Raw genomic sequence first — 24673 nt, forward strand, 5'->3', positions numbered from 1 at the left:
TATGTAAATTTTAGTGGTTTATATGAATAAAGAACTAAACATGAAAGCTCAGCAGATGAAGGTCCCCCACATTGTGCATTCCCTGTTGCATCTGGGTTGGACTACGTATACGAGCTTGTAAGTCTTTACATGAATTGGAGTGCTTTCAGGGGTGCCTAGTGGCCTGTTCATCATAAAAGGATCAACAATTCCTGCCTGGTTTTAGGCAACTGGACACTCTTCAGAGTCAGGAACAGAGTCTTTCTTGCAGCTCTGCCCATCACCTAGACCGTGTCAGTTTGGAAGATATTTTGTGTCCTCCTTCCACTTTTGCCTTGCCTTGCTTTTGTGCATGACCTGGCAGGAAGAGCCTGTAGCTGCTACAGCACACACGTACACAATAAACTCTTAGAAGGGAACTTGTCTGAAGTACTCTAGCCCTTGGATCCAAGTTAGGTTTTGGTAACCAGAATGTTTTGCTTCAGGGCCTTCAGCTGAAACTGTTGAGTAACGGGCAGTGCTTGGCTGAACATTTGGGGCTTAGGAATTTTAGATGCTTACTGCTAACACCCTCAAACAAATCACTGCTCACCAATTAGCCCCTTTTCAATTGCATTCCAGTTAGCTCCCAGCAATTTGCCAAGGCAGATGTTTATGGGAGAACACCGAGTGATGCTAAATGAGCTATAGCTTTCATAGGTGCGTATTCAGAGGAAAATAAACTCATTCCACAAGTTGGAAATGTGAATGTGAGTATATCAACAGTTGTTGCACTGCATGGAAGCCCTGAATCAATGAACTCTAAGTGTGTGCCTAACTCTAAGCACTTGAGCAAATTTTTCTATCTTGAGAAGAGTGCTTAAGTGTGTGTTTAAATTAAAGTTAATTATTGCTGTTGAAATTGGTCAGATTACTTGCATACTTTTAAAGCATAATACTTTGCTGAATATGAATAGGAAACACATAACAGATCAATTTCCTTACATGGGATTCCGTGCTCCTCTTAGTAGTTAAATGTTATATCATAATAATGAGAAAATACTGAGGTAATGCAGTTATCTGAAATCGAGCACAAAAATGACATTCGAAAAACAAGACTTGAAACATGTAGTGAGGGAGAGGAAAAAAGAGAGGTGTAGAAAAAAATGGGAGCAAAGTTTTGAAGAGTGCTGGGGGAAAGAAGGGAGCCTTCTGAAGAATAAATGCCTTTTAGCTTTGGACGTGCACACACCACTCTCATTTGCATTTGTTTAGGTTTACTGGATACAAGCCAGGGATATGCAGACAGTCTGACGATGTGATCCTCACACTGAAAATCCTCATTGGAGCGGTCCCTGCTATCCTCATCCTTGTAGGTCTATTTATACTTCTTTTCTACCCAATCACTGAAGAAAGTCGGAAAGAAACAAAGCTTGCGCTTGAAGTGTTAAGGTAGGTTTGAACTGGCAGCAAACAGCAGTAACGGGACGACAGGAGCTCTTAGTCGTACTGGGCAAAAAATTATTAGGTCCCAATATAAACCTCTATAGTCCTTACAACAAAACAAAACAACACTCGATTAGTTGAATTATTAACTGAATGGTACCATTCCATGCTTCGGCATCTTATTTTTGTAGTGTAGTACTACCTGCGTAGAGGACCATTTATCAGATATATCAGCTGCTGTGTTTTGCTTTCTCTCTGGGGTGGCACACAAAGCACTATTGTGGTACAGCGTTTCAAGCCAGAAATGAAGAATATTCCACATAGATTAAATTCCTGGCGAAAATGTGAATAGTTACAATTTCCTTGTTTACAGAAGAAAATGGGGTTCTTGACTGCATTCTTGGTGTTTATGGCATATAAGAAACATCCAAACCATTTAGAGGCGTAGGCAGGAAAGATCATGGGAGAAAAAGAAAGGACAGCTTTGAGCTGTTCTTTCCCCTTTTACCCTATCGCTCTCTTCCTCCCCTTTCCTCCCGCTCCAAAGAAAATCTTGCCTAGCTCAAAATCATCCATTCTGTCGAGTGAAGCCTTGGTATGCTGAGGACATACATAAGAACAGTCTATCCTAGCAGATTGGTGGATTAAATATCAAAATATGTTGTTACTCTGTCTTGTTTTTATTATCCCAAGTTACTGGAACTGGAAACTGATTTCCACGCTAAGGGATCAATTCCAAGGTCTCAGCATGGGTATCTGGAACCAATTAATTTCCCTAAAGTATCTAAGATGCCTGTGTGGGGTTGGCAGATATGCTACAGGCCTCTCGGGCACCAGCTGCTTTCTCGAGTGGCTGCTGCAGACCGGAGGGGACAGGCTAAACAATCTAAAATGGGACTGGTCCCTCTGTTTAGGTACTTTAGTTACTGTCCATAACGACCACACCTTAATGGTGGTTTTCAGCTTTTTGAGATTGCCAAACTAGCTTGATTAGTTAGTAATAAAAGCCAGAAGTCTCTTCACCTGTTCACTAAAAGCAGTCTGTTCTGCTTTTAACAGAAGGAGCCATCAAAGCACAGAGAACCTGGATGACCGCAAAGAGGACACCTCGGTCTGAAAGCTCTGAATTTGATGACTTTCCAAATACAGTCTCACATCCCATGCACAAACTCCGTGAGAGTCTTCCAGGTCATTTCTCTGCTCGCATTTTATCAAAAAGGATAAAGCATGATTCTGACAGTCAGGAATGAAATCAAGAGAGGACACCGCCGTGCAAAATATACATCTGACTCCGTGCGCTGTGCTAAAAGAGACATTACAAATGTTCGGGAATGTAAGCTATTGAAGGGTTGGGGTTTTTTTGTTTGTTTTCAAATGACCAATGTAAAGCTCTGATCTCATTGCAATAGGAGATTCTATGGACTTGTAGCTCAAGGGGAAAAAGTGTAAATGGGATGCACCACCCAAATTTTAACTCATGTGATGTATTTCACCCTTAAAGGCTGGGGTGGATTTTGAACATAATCTCTGCCTCTCAGTTGCACACTAGTGTGTTTGGAAAGCACTTGGGAATCCTGAAGTATCCTATATAAAGTTAGGATTTACTTTGTTTTGAAATGAAGCAAATCACTGATGCAGACATGTTTTGAGGATTTGCTCACAAAGAGTTTTTCTGAAAGAGATTTTGGTGTAATTTAACTTTATAGATTTTATATGAAACAGAACCTTCCATTTCCCATTACTGGAGTTCCTTGCTTCTGAAACCTGTAAACTGATCTTTGTCCGAGAATGAGGACTTACCAATTTTCAAAATCAACATTTCCATTCAGGATACCCAAAAGCAATAGTCCCTTCCAAAAATTAGACTATGCCATTCAAATTTCTGTAAATTTTGGCCTTTAAGCAATCATCACACTCACCCATTTCTCGTGTGGTGTAGGCTCTCTGCCTCACAAAACACCATGGCATGGCTGTTGATCTCAGCTTGCACACGGTGTTTTATAATCAGGAGACTACACCTGACTTTTACACGGTGATTTATTCAGTCAGGGATGTCACCATGCTTTAGATACATTAACTGAACCCTCATTCCAGTTCACACTGCTGAACACATTGGGTAGATGAAAGACACAGCTGACCTCGGGCACTTTCTGGAGCACTTAAGTTCAGACCGGGTCATTCTGGGCTTCTGTAGTCAGTGGAGATACAGAGCCCTCCAGAGGCTGGCTCCAAGCTTAAGCTAAAATGGCTGGACTCTGAAGACACATCTAAAGCTGGAGGGGGGAGTGACGAATCCAAGCACTGAAGGCTTCTTCGCCTTGAAGAAATCAGCACAGTGCAAGAAAAGACGTGAATTTCCAGCCCACTGGCTTCGCTGTATGACTGCGTGGGAGGGTTTATTTTGTACTTTATTTTGTACTAGAAGTGCCTTTGGAGGACTGGCTTGGGGCGGCGTGGGAGCACTTGCAGTGGGTGACGCTGGAGGCAGTGACCACAACTAATTTGCTCAGGGCCATCTGAAGTGACAGCGCTGGGACTGGAAACTGGAAACCTTTACTGAAAGGCACTGTGAAGTAAAAGCAGTGCATCCACCGAGTGCCTCATTAAGTTTCATACTGAAACCTTTCCAGGCAAGTTTGAAGTCTAAGGCCTAACGAACTGTCCTAATTCAGCAAAACACTTAATCATGAGTGAGCTTTTAAGGATATATTTTGAGTGTGCCTGGGTAAGAGTTAACTCTGTTTAAGACTTCTGTTGAATTGACCTCTAAGGCCGGATTGTTTGGGGTTTTTTTGTTTGTTTCGGTTCTTGGACAAATCAAGATGTGTATGCCTGGAGCATATGTGTTTACAGCAATAAAAACCATAAGCCTGTTTACAGTTTTGAGTCTGACGGAAGTTGAAATAGCAGATTTGCTACACTTTGAAGTAGGTAAGTTACGTAGTAATATCACATAGTTCCAAAACATCATAGAAAACATTTTTGGGCGTTTGATTTATTCTGTAATGTTTGTGTATTTCTGAATAGTCACCTTTAAAAACAGCCAGAAGTCCCGGTAAAGGCTGTTAATGTTTTTTAATGGGTTATGTTTTCAGCTGCTAGAAATCTGTAGCTACAAGGCAGTGGATCCGTGTCAGTTTACATAAGCCGAATGCTCAGCCCAGCGATAAGAGAGTTGCAGAAACTGCTGGCTGTGGTTGGTTGGGGTAATTTGAACGTGGCTTAAGATATTATTTCTAGATCACTTGTACAGTTGCCTCTAAATTGCACAACACATGATCTGAATTCAGTCTCTCGCAAGGTAAACTTAGTTGATTGTGAACTGTTTTCCTCTTCTCCAGAGAGACAATGTGATACTCGTCTAACAGAGATACACTCAGTCCTCGCATTGCGTATGGTATCAATAACGGGAACTACCAAAATAAAATCAAAAGCTTCCGTAGATAAAATGTTGCGGAGTATTTTTATGTTTTGAAAATCTTACTATTTTATTTGATTATCAGAGTTGTACTTTTGTTAAGAAAACGACTGTATTTTTGTAAATAAAAAGAATGGAAAAGGAAGTGCAGGGCAAAATTTTTTGCGTCATTTTCTTTTTTGGGGGGGCTCAGCGTTGGTGCTGTAAAATGAATGAACTCTGTATGTCTCCCTGTCAGTTTTGAATTATATGTATGTCTTCTGTATGTTCAGAACATGTGACTGAAAGAAGCAGATTCTTGTATCGACAGCCATTCAGATTAAACGCTAATCTAATGTAAACCTCCTGCCCTGCACTGATTGGCACTAACGAGGGCCAGGTTCAATCCCCGGGGGCTCTTAGTCAAGTAATACCAAACGCAGTGGTAAGAATATGGGAGACGGGATTAAACCCGCCGGGTGCCGGCCGGACAGCACTTCCCCACCTGGATGCCGGCAGTTCCAACAAACGGAGGAAGGAAAGAAAAGGACAGCGGAGTTACCTGTCACCGGGTAGTCCCCCGTAAGGCAAACCATGCCCGTTCCTTGCCCTTGCCGAAGTGCAGTGATGGCAGCCCAAATCTCCTGTACGGGGCTGACTGCTGGGGTAGCCAGCAGCGGAGCTCCTCGCTGGTCTGCTCTTCCAGGTCCACCCCCTCGTCATTTCTGCCTAAAAATTATGTTGAAACCTCCCAAGGTTCTACCGCCTTCCTGAGTGTTCCTGCCGGGGGTCAGCCCTGCCGCAGGTCACCGCTAGCCACGTAGGCCAGCTGCCCTTCCCCACAGGCACTGGTAGGGGGGGTTGCTGTTAGCCACCGCCACCAGCCGTGGCCCCTCCTAACCGTGTTCTCCGCACCCTCTCTGCCCCCGAGCCTGCTGAGCCGCCATGGCTTAGGTGGATTAGATCTCTTGTGCTGAGTCCCCCACTTTAAGAGGTGAATCCCACCTCGGACATCTGTCCCTGGGGAGTCCCTGAAGGCTGGGACCTTCCGTGTCAGGTCACTGGGTTTTCAGGAAGGGCTCTCTAGATTTGAGTACTAATTCCTTAAGACACTCCTGCACCTTATAAGAATGGCTGCCGAGTTCAGTCCCTGCTGCATCCTCACGTCTCTATTCACCTTCTGCATTCCAAGTAAAATAGTTGAAGTGGACAATGGTTTAAATCCAAAGCCTGCTTTTTTGGGTCCATAGTTTGTTTCCAAATATCACTTGTTCCTCTTCTTTTCTGCTTGCCTTTCTGGGCTGCAGATAGAAAATGCAAAATTACATCAATTGTCTTGAAAGGAGGAGTTTCCATAAGGGAAACTCAGGTCCTTTAAGACCTGGTATTTGTTGTCCAGGTCTTTGAAGATGAGGAAGAGAAGACAAGTTAGCTCAAAGTCTCCTGCAGTCGGGTACAGCCAGTAGCAGCCTAGCGTGCAGTGGTCAATCACACACCTCGTATGAATTTCATGTCAGAGTTTGGTGTAAAAAACAGTCTCATAGCGTTTCGATAGAGTCTTTCCCTTCAGAAAACTTCTAGAGTGATCGATGGAAAGGTCAGTTGGAGTCGTACAACTGGCAGCCGGGGGAGGGAGTTTAGTTTTCCTGCCATTTTTGAGACCACAGGTTCCCCGTGCTGCACTGAATGTCTTTTGTTTAACCTTAACTCTCTGCAAGACCACGGTTCAGACACCTAGCAAGAGTTCTGAGTATTACGATTACGGAGATGTGTATACGCTATAGGCACAAAGTATGAAATCAGATAGCTTTCACATCATTAAGCACCAAATCTGCTGCACAAACCAGATGGGAACTCACTGGGAAGCTTCATTCGCAAGACAAAGCAGAGCACGTGCCTCCCCCTCCGGCAGAGGAGGAGCCGTTTGCTGTGTTGCACCTGAGAATTCACAGTCTCTGAAGACACAAACTGGCACGACACGGAGCTGAACAAACAGCGGAGGGAGAACGGTCCTAGAGCCGTGGCACTCTGCGGGAGAGTTGGGTCCTCGGTATCATTTCGGAGATGTTTACAGAGCAGCAGCCTCCAACCCTCACTGGAGAGCAGCAGTGCCGTTGGGTGGCAGGGAAACACCAACGTTGGCTCGGCAAGCGTGGAAGCAGGAATAAATCTTATTTCCTGATCTATTTCTTGTCCTGGATGTTAGACAAGACTATGAATTTCAGCTATGCCCTTCAGCTTTCTGTCCTCCCTTTTGCTGCACTCCGCTGTAGATGGCGAGGAAGGATTGATTGCTCAGGCCCCAGAGAAATGACGGTGACTTGCTCAGCGTCAGGGATGGAGGTACACTTTGGAGCCCCACCACCCACCCCCTGCCAGCTCGTCTCTGCTGATGTATGTAAATAATCTGCAGTCAACAAAGGATCAAAAGGATTTCCTTCGCACACGAGTATTCTTCATCATGGACTTTCATCTTTGTTTTCACCTGCCTAAGGCCAACTTGGGTCACCAGCTTGTCATCATGGTGATGGAACCAGGTTTACACTGGCTGAGAAGTTTCTGTCCAAATCAGCTGCAGTCCAGGAGGAAGCATTTCCCCTGTGTTTCCAAAACAAACTCACCTTTTGGCCATCTTCAAAATCATCAAGAACAGTCTGCGCATTTGCCATGGGGCTCTGAGCGACCTGATCTAGTTGAAGATGCCCCTGCTCATTGCAGGGTGGTTGGACTAGATGACCTTCAAAGGTCCCTTCCAACCCAAACTGTTCTATGGTTCTATGATTCTATAAACTCTATGATAAATCCAGGACTGAGACATATTGCAGGGCAGGCTGAGTTCATCCAGAAATTAATTGAAACTGGACGTAGTTTTGGAGTAGTCCGTGGTGGCACTTGGTAAACCCTGGTGTGCCTGTGGCCCCCGCTCGGGTGGTTGCTCAGGGTCCCCAGAGAGCCAGATGTCCCTGGAGAAGTAATAAAGACTAATAGGAAAGAGGGACTTGGATCTCATAGTACAAACTGTGGATAATAGGCAACAGGTTTAATCCATGAAACCCATTTTGTGTTGGGCATCAACCGCTGCTGGACGATGATTCCTCCCACCACCAGCTGGGGTTGGAATCCCACTATGCAAGGGGAAAAAAAAAAAAAAAAGGAGCTGCCAAGGAGTAAAGGAAGAACAGCACCGGTCTTCCTTTAGAAGAACGGTTAGAAGAAAGAGGGTGGAGCAAAAATCCAAATCCATCTCACTTTCCAACTTGCTCCTGTACCTCTCCGCTTTTCCTCTCCACTTGTTTCATTTGGAAAACTCACAGCTGGTAGCTGAGCATGAATGGTTTGATTTGCTCCTGGAGCATAACACTCCCACTGGGGATAAAGGAATGGAACATGGTGGGACTTTGGCAGCAGCAGCTGTACTTGATTTTTAAGGTTTCTGGCTTCGAGAAGCTTTGAATTTTTTTGGTCTTTGATGCCTGGTGGTGAGAAGCCACGTACTTGGTGGCACGTTCTTGCATTCTGCAGAATTGAAGAGCCAAGGATCTTTGGATGAGATGATTTGTCATAGAATCACAGAATCACAGAATGGTTCAGGTTGGAAGGGACCTTAGAGATCATCCAGTTCCAACCCCCCTGCCATGGGCAGGGACACCTCCCACCAGACCAGGCTGCTCAAAGCCCCATCCAGCCTGGCCTTGAACACCTCCAGGGATGGGGCAAAAATCATCTACTGGTCTAGGTGGTGGTTGCCACTGGGCTTTGTGGCTTTGGCTTTCTTCCCTTTCCTTCCCCCTTGCTAACAAGAGAGCAATAAAAAATAAGAAAAGAAAAAAAAGAAAAATAAGAGGTCTTGACAGTAAATAAATAAAACCATCCAAGATGAGTTTCAGAACACCTGAGTAAAGGTTTTTTTACCTGAAAACAACAAAAGTGATTTTTAAAACTGAACGAAAACCTCCGCGCAGCTCAGTCCATTTTAACTGCAGCTGCTCTGTGCTGCTCAGTGGCCCTGGGAGTGGTAGGACTGGATTCTCATGCTACTGGGAGAAACCTCTAATAGAGATTGACAGCGGAGCCACCAACAAAGCTGTCCCAAGGACAGCTGTCCAACCTAAAGAAGCCATCATCCCTCGAGGCTTCAAATTATTGCTTAAAAACTCCCACAGCAGCTTTTCGGTGCCATTAATTTAGTCTCCAACTTAATGCTCACCGGTGGCCAGAGGACTATCATGAGCACAGACCTCAAGTAGAGGTGTTGGAGCTCTGAGGGAAGATGGGGATCGGCTCCTTAACTTCACCCATGCATCTGGCTGACCTCATGGGAGACCCCGGCTCCGAGATTCCTGCTGAGCTGCGGACCTTCATCGGGAACCTGCTTTGAAAGGGGACGATCCTTCGTTGTCCAGTCGGCATCGGTGCTCAGTGCTCCTGCTGGATGTTTATGGACGCTACACATAGGAAGAACATGATAATGCTGAAGGAAATTCCAGAGACATTGCACGGAGCATATGGATAATACCTGTAATTAGAAGCTATATTAGAAGTAATAAGCTATTAACTACACATGGCAATTAGGTAGATAATGCCCCTCTTAGTGTACAGCCAGCACAGCAACGTGTGCCTCTGAAAACGTGCTTAGGAGGAAATTCACAGTATCCCAGGCTAATTCGTTTTTGTGACACTGAAATGGTAGTTTTATCGCACCTTTTAATTTTAATAAGGCTTAATTGATAGAATCACGTTGCAAGTTCTTTCAGTGGTTGCTTTTAGACCTAAAGGATGCAATGGATAAAAGGACGTTCGCATTATTACCTGCTTTATGAATGCAAATTCATTTTTCTAAGTTTGGGGACATTGTAAACAGAATAGAAGTTTCTGATTTGAGGTGAAAAAAAAATTCATTTAAGGTTTTATTTTGTTCAAGGGCACTGAGAGCACAGGCTTTCTTTGTGCGGATTTGAACAAAATCCACGTTCAATCAAGAACCATCAGAAGTTTCCGTACAAGAAACTGAAATGAAAAAGTCAATACATGAAAATAAGATATGTAATAACATTTCATCAAAGAGATTCTGAAAACCATTAGCTGTGAGTTTCTGGACATAAACCTGAGGGTAACAATATCTTGCTCTTCAACATCAAGGGAAATTCCATCAAGTGCTTTTTATCTCCCATTGTATACGTGCCCCCATTCCCAAACTTACGTACATCAGACACAGCGTTCCTCATCATCGCGGTATCAACGTGATCATCTACAACTGTGGACACCGGGAAATCAGCCACAACGAAAACCAAGCTCAGAAAAAGACCAAAACCCAGGTAAATTAGGAACTCTGCTTCAAATGCAAGTGCCAGGACTCGTGCTTTCCCCCAGCAGTGGTGAGCCTGAAGTTGTCCTGACAGCAAATAACAACGCACACAAGTAAGATATTGGCTCTGATGGGTTTTGCACTAGTTTCTTCCCTCTTTTTTTCAGATGAGAGACACTAATTAAAACAAAGTTTAAAATCATAGAATCATAGAATGGTTTAGATCAGGAGGGACCTTAAAGATCATCTGGTTCCAACCCCCCTGCCATGGGCAGGGACACCTCCCACTAGACCAGGCTGCTCAGAGCCCCATCCAGCCTGGCCTTGGACACTTCCACACATACACAAAATGTAAGATTTGGTGGGAGTGTGGTGGGTTTTTTTAGTGCAATCTTTTCTGACCGTTTTGATGACCTCTCTGGAAGCAGTAAGCTGGTTATCCCACTGAGTTTATTCATAAATAATACTTAGAATCACAGAATCATAGGGTTGGAAGGGACCTCTGGAGATCATCTAGTCCAACCCCCTGCCAGAGCAGGGTCACCCAGAGCAGGTGGCACAGGAACGCGTCCAGGTGGGTTTGGAATGTCTCCAGAGACGGAGACTCCACCACCTCTCTGGGCAGCCTGTGCCAGGGCTCTGCCACCCTCACAGGAAAGAAGTTCCTCCTCATGTTTAGGTGGAACTCCCTATGCTCAAGTTTGTGCCCATTATCTCTTGTCCTGCCCCTGGGCACCACTGAAAAGAGCCTGGCCCCATCCTCCTGACACCCACCCTTGAAGTATTGATAAGTGTTGATAAGGTCCCCCCTCAGTTGTCTTTTTTCCAGACTGAAGAGACCCAAATCCCTCAGCCTTTCTTCATAAGAGAGGTGTTCCAGTCCCCTCATCATCTTGGTGGCCCTTTGCTGCATCCTCTCCAGCAGTTCCCCATCCCTCTTGAACCGGGGAGCCCAGAACTGGACACAGTACTCCAGGTGCGGCCTCACCAAGGCAGAGTAGAGGGGGAGGATGACCTCCCTCGACCTGCTGGCCACACTCTTCTTGATGCACCCCAGGATGCCATTGGCCTTCTTGGCCACAAGGGCACATTGCTGGCTCATGGTCATCCTGTTGTCCCCCAGGACTCCCAGGTCTCTTTCAGCTGAGCTGCTCTCCAGCAGGTCAGCCCCCAACCTGTCCTCCTGCAGGGGGTTATTCCTCCCCAGGTGCAGCACCCTACAATTGCCCTTGTTGAATTTCATAAGGTCCTCTCTGCCCAGCTCTCCAGCCTGCCCAGGTCCCTCTGTATGGTGGCACAGCCTTCTGGTGTGGCAGCCACCCCCTGCCAAGGTACCAAGTACAAGTGTGGTTGGTACACTTGTAGCGTTACGCCTCACCCAACCTATACAAAAGGTTGTTATTAATCCATATTAGGGTTCAGCTGAAATAGAAAAAGTACTTAATTTACCAACCGTGTCTTCGTAAGAGAGCAACAGCCGTCATTGCAGACTCTGCTGTTCCTGCCCCCAGCCCCTGCCTTAGACCATGGTGACTCCCAAACGCTTCACATCCCTCTCTGAAGTTTTCCGCCTTGAAAAGTAAAGTCTCATTACCGTTAGTATTATGCTTGATACATCCTCAGCGTTTTGGGCCTTTGTTTAATGTTCAGCCCGTAGACTCAGAAATGATCTCGTGATTAGAAATAGGCAATTCTCTTAAGGCAAGGAGTTGATTCTCCTGAGATTCCTGGGGTTGTATTTCTAACGCAACATTTGTCCACGTGCACACACCGCCCCATGGAGAACCAGTGCAATCCCTTGACCAAACTGTGAACAGCTTTTAGTGGCTGTTTTGCACTTGCTGCGTCTGCTCTGGCCGCCCGACGCGGCGCTGCACCGCGTGCCCTTAGTTCTCGGTGCTCACCCGGGGAGCTGGGGGAGTCCCACGGATCCGGCTGGTGCAACCTGAGACTGGGCACGCTGCTGGTGGGAGACACTGTCTCCCGTCAATCTAGAAGTAATACAAAGAGATAATAATTCCAAAAGAAGAAATAATTTTTATATACTGTTTGGCTCGAGCAACTCAAGGGCGAGCGGGGCGATGCGGGTGGCGGGGGTTTCCCACAGAGCCAAGAGCGCTCAGCCCTCACCCTTCCATGGGTTCAGGGGATGTTGGCACCAGGAACTGGCGTGGAAAAGGACCATCAGGCAACTGGGAAGAAACACGGACCATCCCCAGCATCCAGCTGGCTTTGAGCACACCCCCAGCGCTGAGGCTCTGCCTTCAGCTCATTTCTGGTAAGAGCTACGGTGACCGCAGACGACCTCCTGATGAAACAGTGACAATTACTGAGACCAGCTGCTTGTTAAGGACAGGATGAAGCCCACAGTCACCAGATCATTTTACTGGTCTTCAGCCTCCCCTGTTCATCAAAAGCTGTTAAATTCTAGTTGCACCACACAACACCGAGTGCTCTTTGCAGCTTTCGCTAATGTATCTTTAATATCGTATTTTGTGGGCAGATGATTCTTTGACAGAGGCTACATTTCCAAATGGGCAATAAAAAAAGAGATTATATTAGTCCTGAGACAGCAGCTCCAATTCTATAATCTCGTCTCTTGATTCCTTCTCATGCAGTAAGTGCCACAGTGAAAGCCTGATAAACTGCTTAATGTTATCACGCCTTAATTTTATGGGTAGAAATCCTGGATTTCTCTCTTTTCTTCAGTGCTGCAATCCATGCCACAGGAACTTGTGCTGGTTTCTAAATTTCACCTTCGCATTTTCTCTCTCTCACTACAGACACCCCTAGAACACGTTCTTCCGTCAGCCTTTAAATTGGATGCTCTCAGGGTGATGGATTATTGAACATCCCGGCTGCCCGTTCGGCACGTATTAGCTATGGAAATTAAAACAGACGCATTGAAGGCAATGCTGTTAATGTTAGCACTATTGTTCCAAAGGGAAGAATTCCAATACGAAGACAAGAGATGCTTAGAAATATTAACTAGCAAATGTTTAGTTATTCAAAGTCATTTAACGCCTATAACGATGTACTGGGTCTGGCTGGGATGGAGTTAGTCTCCTTCACAGGGGTCTGTGTGGTGCTTTGGAGCTGTGACCAAAGCAGCGTTGGTCACGCGCCGATGTTTCGGCTGTGGCTGGGAGGTGCTTGCACAGCAGCAAGGCTTCCTCCTTTTCCTGCTCTGTCCCACAAGAAGCTGGGAGGGGACACAGCTGACCCCGCCATTTATTGCTCAGTGATGAAAACTGGGGGAAAGGAGGAGAAAGGGGAGGATGTTCAGAGTTACGGCATTGATTTTCCACAGTTCCCGTTACACACGATGAAGCCTTGCTTTCCCAGAAGCTGCTGAACACCTGCCTGCTGCTGCAAAGTCCTGAATGAACTCCCCATTTTGCTAACGCGGCTTTTCTTTTATGTATTAAACTGTCTTCATCTCAACCCAGGGGTCGTGCTCTTCATCTCAACCCAGGGGTCATTCTTGCTTTTGCCCTTCCCGTTCTCCCCCCTGTCCTGCACAGGGGAGCGAGCGAGCGGCTGGGTGGGGGCTCAGCTGCCAGCTGGGCTCAACCCACCACAAACGATGACACCCATGACCGCCACTGTCCCAAATCCCCACAGAGAAGCAAGCAGAGAGGCCTTATTGGAGGGAAATGCAGCATTACTGGGCGACAGTGCAGCATTTTCAAGGATTTCTTTATTACGCAAGTTTACTAGCATCTAAAACCACCAACGTATTAAAGACCAAGACGGAAGCTTTAGCTCGGAAGCTGGTAAGAACGTGCCTTTTCACCCACAGATACAAAGACTTGGTCTATGCTGCAAGAGGCATATTTAAAAAACACTGCTTAGTATAAAAAAAAAAAGTTAATGTTTCCAAGGACCAAATAAATAATTTACAGTGATATGCAACCAAAAAAATTATGGAAATCCAACAGGGGTTTGAGACAGCCTGTTGTTTAGAATTTGCAGTCCTACACAGTAAGTTTAAAGGTCTCCCGTCCTAAGACGGGCATTACGAAATCACTGCCAAAAATCACATTTTACTGCTGGGCTGTTCTGGCGGACTGCTGCTGCCTAAAGTCTTGGAGGAGCAGTCTCTGAGGACTTCCAGAGAACTCGTGATATCCAGACTTTCAGAAGAAGCGGGTCTACACCCTTCCGTCGAACTGATGATGTCCAAAGTTTTGGAAGATCGGGCACTGTAGCCTTTCGCGCTGGCGTCTCTTACGACGACCTCCTGCGCGGATGTAAACGTTAACGGAACAAAGCCCTCGCTGTCCGCTGTGAGAACAATCCAAGACGAACCTGTGAAGACACGTAAATATCTGTAATTAGGTATGTTTAAGATATGAACCATATTTCTTCTAAAAGTAGTTAAACGCTTCTGTATTTTCACAGCCTTTCTAGCAAAGAAGAAAAAGCATGGGGAGGTACAGGTGGTATAATCTCAAAGATAAAGGACAGTTAGCTACGCGAAAGAGCTTTCTGACCGATTTTGCCACTAGGAGATGAAAGTATAATAAATGCACGCTTTAAATAAGGAGGACGGAAATTCTGAATAGAATTCACAAGCATCCCGACTTCCTTTTACTTAGGTATTCATAAGCTACTTCCCAGTGCTTAAGCTGTGCAGATACTGTAAAAAAGCAGAAATTTACTAAACGACAAATTAATATCATAAAAGCAATTTAGAAACTGCCTCTATTACGTAATTTCAATACAATTAATTCCAATAAATACACGGAAGAAATACTGTATTATGCTGTACAAACTCCATGTCTCTGGTCCATTTGCTATTCATGTCATCATTAGCATTATTTTAACCATTTGAAATCATTTACTGAATCCGAAACGCTGACTTCTACCAATTCGTAGAAACCAGAAATTTTTTTATACTTATATCTGTGAAGTTGATGAAGAAATAACACCGAGCTCATGGGGGCTGAGGGAATTCAGAGAAACGTTCCCAGCTGTTCGTGAATTCACATTATGTAACTCCATGTCGCAAGTAAGGTCACGAGAAGATTGTAGCTTAAAAGCACGCAGGCCTTTAATCTTTTGGCTTAATATCTCATTTGGACCAAACGTTAAAATCAATACAATTCAGGAATTTGAAAATACCATTCCTACTTCGCCCATTTATCTAGTAGTATTTGCAAAATTAATATGAAACCTACTGTAACACTATTTGCTTTTAAAATTTACCCAGTAAATCCATGATGATTACACATTCCTGGGCAACCAATTCTGTTAAGTTTAAGTTTTTAAGCTAAAAATGGGAAGTCGAAACTAACGTAGGTCATGGGGACATTTTTCTTGTCCGAAAGAGAAGTTGTTCAAATCTTCTTGCTCAAAATAAAATGCCAGGCTGAAGAATTAAGAGACGAGTATCTACAAAACTGCCTACTATTATCACTGTGCGTATCGCGTGTTTCTGGGTTGTGCCACAAAATTATTGAAATAGTCAGCGTGTGCCAATGCAGGTAACTGATCCTGCAATGGGACAACTCCTGAACTAACGTCAGAGAGCGGTAAGAACCTCTTCAAGGTTCAACTGCTAGTGAAATATCCCACTACGGTTTTATCTTGGTGTTGGAATACTAAACCTATTCCAACAACTACTTAAAGAAAAAAAAAAAGCTTGCACAATGGTAAGAGCAGCAGCCTTAGGGCTTTGGGATTGCTGCTCAGTAACCTGCAGGCAGGAGGTAAGCAGCTGGAACACAGGACAGAGAACGTCTGCAGCGGTGAGAGATCGTACCCCAAAAGTATCTTTTCTGCCTTTGCCAAAAGCAAGACACTTCGAACTGACACACACAGACACACAGGACGCGCACGGGATGAACGGGTAACGGCAGAGAAGACCACAGCAATAAGAAAGGTAGTTTTCTCCACAGCAAAAACCGGAGTGAAATGCACTGCTAAAATTTATAGAGATACTTCTGTGTTTATAGAAAACTACAGGATTTCTTAAAGGAGACCAGATGCTGGAACTACAGATTAAAAAATAGAAAACTGTATTCCAAAAGCACCAGTCAACTCTAGAGTCAACTCTCAAGTTAGAGTCCACTCTAACCTCCTCATTACTCTGACTTCTCTGTTTAGAATAGCTGAAAACATAAATAAAATACTGGGTGACGGTAATTTTCCTGTATAACTAGCTACTTGCTAAGGGGGTATCAATACGTAAGTTTGCTCATTTTTTTTAATAATGCAAAGATTCAGTGAAAGCCCAGACAAGAATCTTTATGTTATAAAACAGATGAGCAAACTTTTGTTAATAATCTTTCTTTTTTTTTTTCTTCTTCAGATGGGGTTATGCATATTGCTACTGCTCCCTGAGAATGTCGCGTGTGTTTGAAGTGTTTGCGTTATTGGATAATTAGAACATACCATGTTGCATTTCTACAAGAGAGAGATTGAATATCTGCTGGACTATATTTAGACGGAGTTTACCACCACAAAGAGTAACAGCTCGTCTTTCATCTGAATCACTTCTGGAAAGCTGCTTCTGTAAATTCAAGAGAGAATCATTAGATACCATGATGTATATTTAAGCAGAGATGTCGAAATGGCGTTAATCAAAAGACGATCACGGACATGCCTTCAATGACAGCATTTAAAGAAAGTCAAATGCTACGTTCATTCAGACCCATTTGGAAGATTTATACTTTAAAGCCTCAGCTCTCCAAGAGATGATCTGTGAGTGATAGCAGCGAGTAACTGTGATAATTCAGCCTGTGTCAGAGCAGCAGGAGAGGAAATCGCACACTGCTGCTGAAGCAACCATGAGCTTCACCCACAGCGCAATCCTGGCTCCCACCCTCCCACCTGCGAGGGACATTGGCCTGGGAGGTCTGTAAAGCTGCAGGTTTTCCATCCTCCCCCCTCCCTGATCCACAGCCGAAGAAGAGGTGAGAACTCCTGTCCATGAACTTCGGGACAAGGAATGGACTAACAAATCAGAAGGGCTTGTTTGTCTCACCTCTGCCCATCTCTGCCCCAAACCTTAAAATCCAAAAAGCGTCTTCAAAGAACATCCGCCACGGGGCAGAGCAAAGCATTTTTAAAATCTGCAAAAGAACAGTTGTTACCAAAACTACAAACTTGGTCTTTGAGTAGGATAAAATTCACATAACCACGTCACTTCCCAGGGAAGCCTTGATAACATCTCTGGGTCACAACAAAAAACCCAATAAAGTAAATTCTGACTCCTTTTCCGTGCTGCGGACAGGCCCATCCATCCACAAGGAGGGTGTGTGGTAGGGGGGAGGCTGGAGATGCAGACGTGCATCTGCTGCACTGATAAACTCTGTCCTCTCAAAGACACTGCTTATTTGGGACATTTTGAGGTTCCTCAGCATTTTGTAAAATACAGCAAATAACTTGGGCAGTAGAGAAATGATCAGCACATGAGGTGAAGACCCTTCTTCTGAACCAAATACACTCCGACTAATGTTAAAACACAGCGTTTCCTGCCAGACTTTCCAGTGTCATTTCTAATTCAAATGTTTTTCTTGCCACAAATCATCAGTGATCAAAATAGGTAGGTAAAATTGTAGCATTATTTTAATTTGCGAAGCCCCCCCATGCAAAGCACAGCTAACCCAGCTCTTGGAAGACCAAGACAAGCCGATGCGTGACTCCGTTTCGAACTTTACGTAAAAAGAGAGCCGAATATAAAAACATAACACAAATTTCCACTACCTCAAATTAAAGTACACTTCTAAACAAACACCTCAGATAAATGAGACACCAGAGTTGCTGAGGGAAACTTTCATTTTTCAGACTAATGCCCCATATATAATTAAGACTTACGAGAGCTAAAAGAATAAGAGTTATTACAAATTTTAAATGTTTACAATGGAAAACAGTGAAGAGAGTGAAGGAATATGATCTAGGAGCTAAGAGTTCAATGCTACAAAAGTTAATAATACTTTTTTTGCAATAATAAAGCAGAAAAATAAGAGCTTATTGAAAGGAAAACAGCAGTTCACACGACTCTGAATACTGACTAAGGTTTATTAATCTGAATTCTAAGAGAGGCCGAGTAGATTTGTGCCATGTGTTGATAATCTGGTAATTTACACTTTCTAGCATGAGATTCGGAAGTGCCTTCTTTCAGCCAAGAAAGTGTCTTTCACATGAAATTTGATTTTAAATCCATTTGTAACCTAATATTAATGGAATTATCTACTGTGTCCCCAAGGGTCTCTTTCCTTCTCAGATAGTGCTTTCAATACTAATTAGCAACATTTCAGCTTCAGAGCCAAAGCATTTATTGTTCTTTTTGTTTCAGTTTCCGTTATTTCAGTTGTCCTCGCAGGAGGATGAGAGATTGATACCAATTCCCATACACGGAAACTTGCCTCAATTTCTATAAACAGAAAGCTTCCGAAGTTGCCTAGGAAAAACATTACCTTCCTAGAACTTCAGTTGCAGAATTAAAGACCTGTATGAACCGTGACACGCGGGTTCTCTGGAGTCCCACCAGGGACTGTGCAGAAGGAGAAGGTTCTCCTGCCTGGGTCAGACGAGCTCAGCCCAGCGCGAGGTGGGGACGGGGAGCTGCACGTTCCCAAATATGACATTGCTTTAAAAACACTGAAAGCCTGTAGACGAATGGGACTTGTAACATTAGTCCCAGCTACAGGAACAAGATGGAAATATAATCCTATTGACCATTACGTGATAATGGTCTTTTTTTTTTTCCCCCCCAGAAACTGTTTTTACCACTGGTATAGATATTTGTGCAAGAATGAAAGCACTATTACAGCATCCGTCTCAAATGGCAATAATTTTAGATACATTAGTTCAAGTTTAGTTAAAAAAAAATAATTATCTGAAGTATTTCCCTCATCCTATCATCCATCAGAGAAAAATACAAATATGTAGTATTAAAAGAACTGTAAATAGGGACCGACATGCAATTACAAGAAGAGTAAGAAAAAGGACAACAAAAACAAGCCAGGCTTACGTAAAGCCTAAGTAAATCTAAATTAGACTCCTATCAGATTCACCTGCATGCAGCAAGATCATTCATATGTATTGAATTCGCACGTACTAAACATTCATAGGATGTCATCCTTCCTGCGCATTATCTGACAGAAGTTCTAAATCCATACAAAGAACATACATCCATGAAGAGATTTTAGCAAGGCTTCCAATATTAAAATTACCTGGCAGGTGATGTAAATAAAAGCAGGTTCCTGAGAAGACGGGTACACTGGGAGATTTCTCTTCCCGGATTTTAGCAGCTCGGTTAATTCACAGAGATGATGCTGTAACTCTGTGAAGTTACCAGATAGTTTTTCTACATTTTTTGAAAAGTAACTTGCCTCCTTTTCACTTAATAGGTTATTCTTGTAAGAATTTGGTATTTTGAAAGCTGCGTCTGCCTGCCTTTTTGGAGACGTTGGCTTGTTAGAAAACGCCAGCGATGTGGCAGACAGAGTCACAGTCCGATTAACTGGTTCGGCATCGAGAGACTCAACAGCTGGAGGAAAATTCATGGAAATCTTTTTATCTTTGAGGTCACTCATGTTCAACAAGCAGCTCTGTTCATAAACAGGACTCTTAATTTCTTCAATGAGTTTCCTTCTGCTGGTGGGGGACTGAATGGCAGCACGATCCGGTATCAGGAGTCCACGGCTGAGAGGGTGAATGTCTGTAGAGAGATCATGAGGTATGTTTGAAAGGTTCAAACTGGAGCTCCCATTAACTGATGCAGACGTTGAAGGACCCATATCAAACATTAGTTCCTTAATCATCAATCGAATCAAATATTTGTCTGATCTTGAAGAGGGAAGAAACGCAGGGTCAGTGAATTTTTGTCTTCCAACGAGTATCAGTAATAATTTATTGGTCAAGAAGCACAAACCCTTTGGTTTCTCATTTTTCTCTAGCTGAATTTGTTGAATATTGGGTAAATTGGATGAAGTCAGTGAATAGACTAAAATAACATTACAAGTGTTGGAGGCAACCGATACAGTTTGAGTTTTGGGGTCAAAAGCCATTATATCAGGAACCAGAATGCCTGGGATGCTAACTTTTTTGGTAGAGGTAACCTTTCTTTCAAAAGTCACCAAGATGAGATGTGAAGAATCCTGGCCACTTCCCGTTAGGTAGTCCTTGGGCCTCAGATGAAGAAGTGGACTGGAATCAGCACCCTGCTTGCTAGAAAGTATGTGAGTTAGATCCACAGGAGACGTAACAACAGACAAAGGCTTCTCAGAGTCCAGTGACTTTCTCCCCCCATCCATGGAATACTCTTCCTCACCACACAAGCTGGACTGTGAGGGGAAGGACTCTGTTTCAATGCTCGCTGGAACTTCAAATGCAACACCAGCATTTAATCCACAGATCTTGTCTAGAGGAAGCTCAGTGGCAACAGCAACTTGGAAATTCAGAGTCGCTTCCACTGCACAGATGTAGCCCCCCACATCAAAGATTGGGCAAAAGGAGCAAGCGTTCAGTGTTTTCTGAGCATCGTCCCAAATATAAGAATGAAGGGCACTGCCGACCCCCACTACTAAGCGATTGCCTTCCTTTGTCCAACAAGCGCAGTGGATGAGACCGCTGCCTTTAATATCTGCTTTAATTCTGGAGTTGTTGAGATGAACAGAGTGTAAGACGGAGGCATCCCGTGTGGTTAGCACAGCCAAGATCTCCTTCTTTGGATGCCACACGCAGCCTTGGGGGAGCACTGGAAAGGGCTCGCTGACGTCACATATCTGAGAAACTAAGAGCTTATTTCTTTCTGTAGCATTAAAGCAGAGCTGCCAAACGGTGATATGCTTTTTATGTTGAACCGCAAGCAGAGCTGGGGCATCGGGGGGACACGGACCCCAGTACAGTCCATGGACATGTTCAAACTGACCGACAACACTCGAGTCACCAAATTTTGGTTCTCCATTATGAAGGTGTAAAGAAGTTAGTATCACCTGTTTCCCGTCTGTCCAGGCAATACCATACACAGGGTGAATTGCTTGGTATAAAGCATTAAGGCCAGTTCTCAGAAGCTTCGCCTTTCCTAACTCCATGATTTTTAGTGTGAGACATCTAAACAAACGAGAAAAAAAAAGAAAAAAAATTATTGTAGAAGACAGAGGACGATACCTGTACGATTATTTAGCTGATGACCCTGCCAATGCTGGACTCTTCCTTCCAATGAAGTCAGTGTACACATAATGTTCATGTACGCTAATCCCCAACCACAGAGTTTTTTGTTTATGATGTTTCCACAGTGAAATGCAATTTTAAGAGAAAGAAACTTTGCTGTTTACATAGGCTTAGTCATAGAATCATAGAATTGCCTAGGTTGGAAGGGACCTTTCAGATCATCTAGTCCAACCATCAACCTAACTCTGACAAAAACCATCACTAAACCATATCTCTGAGCACTATGTCTGCCCATCTTTTAAACACCTCCAGGGATGGTGCCTCAAGCACTTCCCTGGGCAGCCTGTTCCAATGTTTAATAACCCTTTCAGTGTAAAAAGTTTTCGTAATATCCAGTCTAAACCTCCCCTGGTGCAACTTGAGGCTGTTTCCTCTTGTCGTCTTCTCTGGTCCGCTGCGTTCTCATCACAAGACCAGCTCTTTCATTCTAATTGACAAGTTGCTGGTTCTCAGAATATTTTCGAATTACTTTAGTACTAAAAATTTTCAAAACATCATCTCTCGCTCTCAGCTTCATGGACCATTTGTGACCAGATAAAGTAATCCCTTACAAGTACAGCCAAGTATTAATGCATTATCTATAAATCTGATCCTGTATTAAGTGGGTGAGAACGAGGCATTTGTATGGTTATTCCAGAAAGCTCTCCAAAATAGCAAATGCAATTTTGAAGAAAGTTAGGATCAAAGCAGATTTTTCTGAGGAAATGCATGAGAAAGGAATTTAAAAGAACTTCGAACACATGAGAGGGACAGATCCATCTACCTAAGACACAAGTCGTACAACAATTGCATACAAATGACTCACAATCTTCAACGTCCTCTAAAGCAGTGATTTTTTTTTTTTCTTTCCTAAATGATTCAGCACCTTTTTGTCAAGAGTTCACAAACCATCTTTCAGGTCACTACTGTTTGTGGGTAGAAGGGATGAAAGTAGTAGGCAGCTGCCTGTGCCCATAGACTGGTATTTACGCATACCTGAATATCCACTCAAAAATATACATGCATTTTTAAATGCTTTTTAAGAAATATTTGCAGTAATTCTGGGGACATTTTTATTCTTTGGATATTGCTTTAGGAGTATTTGTTTTCATAGTGTCCTGCAAAGTAGAAATTACTGGTTTGTAGGTAGAAAATAAAACCACTGAAAACCTTCATTCCAGAATTTTTGAAAAAATGGGTTCCGTGATTTGCCTGGTGTCTCATGAGAAGCCTTTTCAGTTCTCTCTACACAGCATAACAGCTTCAAGAGGGACAATGGGAAATTGCCAGCAATCATTATTCTCTGTAATCAGTAAACAAGTGTCTGGGATGTCCAGAAGCCATATGCAAGCCACCAAAACCTCAGAAGGGTTCAGGATTTTACACATATTTCTAGTTTTTTGAGCTGTGAGCAATCCCTACTCTGTGCACAGAAGCCAATTCAAAGGAATTGATAGTTTATGCACTTAAGATTCTCCATAGGATTTGGCTCAGTTGCAAAGCCATGGAACAGAATGAGCTGCAGCTTTAGTAGGAAACATAAAAAACAAGAAGTGTTTGAGAAAGTCAAATTGTCAAACTGGAAGGGTTTATCACAATGTGCAGGGCCTGGCACTACTCGTTTTTTTAATTAACTACTTGTGGATGACCCCAGATTTGGAGGAAGGGGATGGGAAGAATGGATTTCAGTGACTAAAATTAGATAGAAAAAGGTATGTTATGATGATCAAATAACTGCTTCTCAAACTATATAACAAGTGCAAAGTAATATATTTAGTAAAGAAAAAACAACAAACACTGATACCTCTTCAGGAATAATTCCCTGGGTAGTAGTATAGCAAAAACTAATCTGGCTTCCAGCAGATCACAAACTGAATATTTCAGTAGTGTGAGAATGTTGCCAAACAAGACCACAGAATGCTTTTAAGAGGGATGCCATACACAAGGGAGATAATTACGTCCCTTCCCCAGAGCTAACAATATCTCCACTGGAGTACTGCGCCTAGTCTTGAGTTTAACAGTCCAAGGATGATGGAAATGCCTAATAGTGCACGGGGACCACAGAAACACGAGAAGCAGGTTCACTCAGTCTGAAGAAGGTTGTGAGTGGAAACTTGCAAACACCCACCAGGCTGCTGACAAGAAAACACTGATCCATTGTTCTCCAGGTCTACTCTGGAGAGCACAAGATAATAATCAGCTTAGTTTCAACAAAGGAGATTTAGGTCAGCTATTAAGGAAAAATTCTACCTATAAATGATGGCTAAGCAGGTTACCTTGGACAGGGAGAAGGCACACCATGAATTTCATAACCTGTAAGAGCCAATTAAGTAAACGTCTGTCAGGGATAAGTTTAAGTACACTGGATCCTGCCTCATGGCGAGAGAGCACTTGATACTTCCCAATCAACTTCTCCACCATCTACCTGGCTCTCCTCTAAACTCCGCTATAACCGAGTTCAATCTCCTTAAGCAACCACCACTCGCAGGAAAATCAAAGCCGTTGTTTGTTCTTTGGTATTCTGAATCACACGTGCATTGCTGGGCAATACTTACCAACGGAAGGGAGATGATAATGTGCCTCACAAGATATGCTAAGATACTAAGCCCCCTGGGCCATCTGGATAGTTTCCTGGGATGCAAGAGATGTTTCACGCTATCCCAAGCAGACCTGGCAAAGCAAAAGCAGCAGGACACCCATGGATATTGTACTCCAGCCGCCTGGTGCCCAAATTCCCCTCCCTCGGCCCACCACCATTTCAGCCCCACAGGCCACAGATATTCCCTACTTCCAGATGCACAGGCCATGGATATTCCCTGCTTCCAGACGCAGAGGCCATGGCACTCGAGGTGTCAAGGCATGCCACCGCTGGCGAGGCTCCCGCTGACCACCTCCATACCGGTGGGCAGCTGCCTCCACAGCCGCCCCGGGCCTCGCCTCACGCCCTCACACCCTCCCCGGCCCGCCGGAGACCGAGCTCTCCTGGGGCGGGTGTCACCATGCTGCCACGGCCCTGCGGGACGCTCGGTGGAACACGGTGCCTGTGCCCAGACCCTCTGGGCAGCCGGCGGGGCAGCGAGGGGACGCCGCAGGGGACACCCCGGCGGGGCAGCGGGCGGCCATGGCAGGGGACAACAGAGAACGCCCAAACCCGCCCGCCCGCGCCGCTTCCCTCGCATCGTCACCCGCCCGCAACAGCGAGACGCCGCTCCCCGCGCGGGCCCGCCCGCGCCAGTATTCCCCACCTCCCTCCCCGCCACGGCCGGCAGCCTCACCCGCCCGGCGGCTCAACCCAGCTCCGGTCCCCGCGGCCGTGCAGCCCAGCGCGGCGATGGGCTGCAGCGGGCACCTCCAGCCCACGGCCCGGTCCCGCCTCCCCGGTGCCCAGCCCATCACGGCCG

General features: G+C 44.5%; 2 protein-coding genes across 8 annotated transcripts in view; one reads left to right on the forward strand and one right to left on the reverse strand.

The window, feature by feature from the left end:
• The window catches only part of MFSD2B (MFSD2 lysolipid transporter B, sphingolipid), a 40472-nt gene extending 35521 nt beyond the window's left edge, over positions 1–4951 (forward strand). For 3 of the 5 annotated variants that reach the window (XM_063330567.1, XM_063330568.1, XM_063330570.1), the window contains 2 exons: positions 1234–1410; positions 2464–4950. In XM_063330567.1, coding sequence (XP_063186637.1) covers positions 1234–1410; positions 2464–2521 — 235 coding nt within the window. In that variant the 3' untranslated portion in view covers positions 2522–4950. Of the gene's footprint in view, positions 1–1233; positions 1411–2463 lie in introns of all 5 variants that reach the window. The other 2 variants (XM_063330569.1, XM_063330571.1) reach the window with 1 other exon arrangement.
• Positions 4952–13802: 8851 nt separating this feature from the next.
• Positions 13803–24673, reverse strand: LOC134513604 (WD repeat and coiled-coil-containing protein). Of its 3 annotated transcripts, XR_010070471.1 has the most exons (6): positions 24548–24673; positions 23828–23942; positions 19292–21173; positions 17098–17185; positions 16506–16623; positions 14279–14417 (listed from the first exon to the last, which is right to left on the reverse strand). XR_010070471.1 is itself a non-coding variant. In XM_063330573.1 (5 exons), exons 3-5 carry the CDS (start codon positions 21152–21154, stop codon positions 14146–14148), a joined length of 2253 nt encoding a protein of 750 aa, XP_063186643.1. In that variant the 5' UTR covers positions 21155–21173; positions 23828–23942; positions 24548–24673; the 3' UTR covers positions 13803–14145. The 3 variants fall into 3 exon arrangements, 2 of the variants coding, with proteins under 2 accessions (XP_063186643.1, XP_063186644.1); XM_063330573.1 differs by lacking the exon at positions 17098–17185 and having other exon boundaries at positions 13803–14417; XM_063330574.1 differs by lacking the exons at positions 14279–14417; positions 16506–16623 and having other exon boundaries at positions 16665–17185.

Source organism: Chroicocephalus ridibundus, chromosome 3 (genome assembly GCF_963924245.1).
Source record: "Chroicocephalus ridibundus chromosome 3, bChrRid1.1, whole genome shotgun sequence".
NCBI lineage: Eukaryota > Metazoa > Chordata > Aves > Charadriiformes > Laridae > Chroicocephalus > Chroicocephalus ridibundus.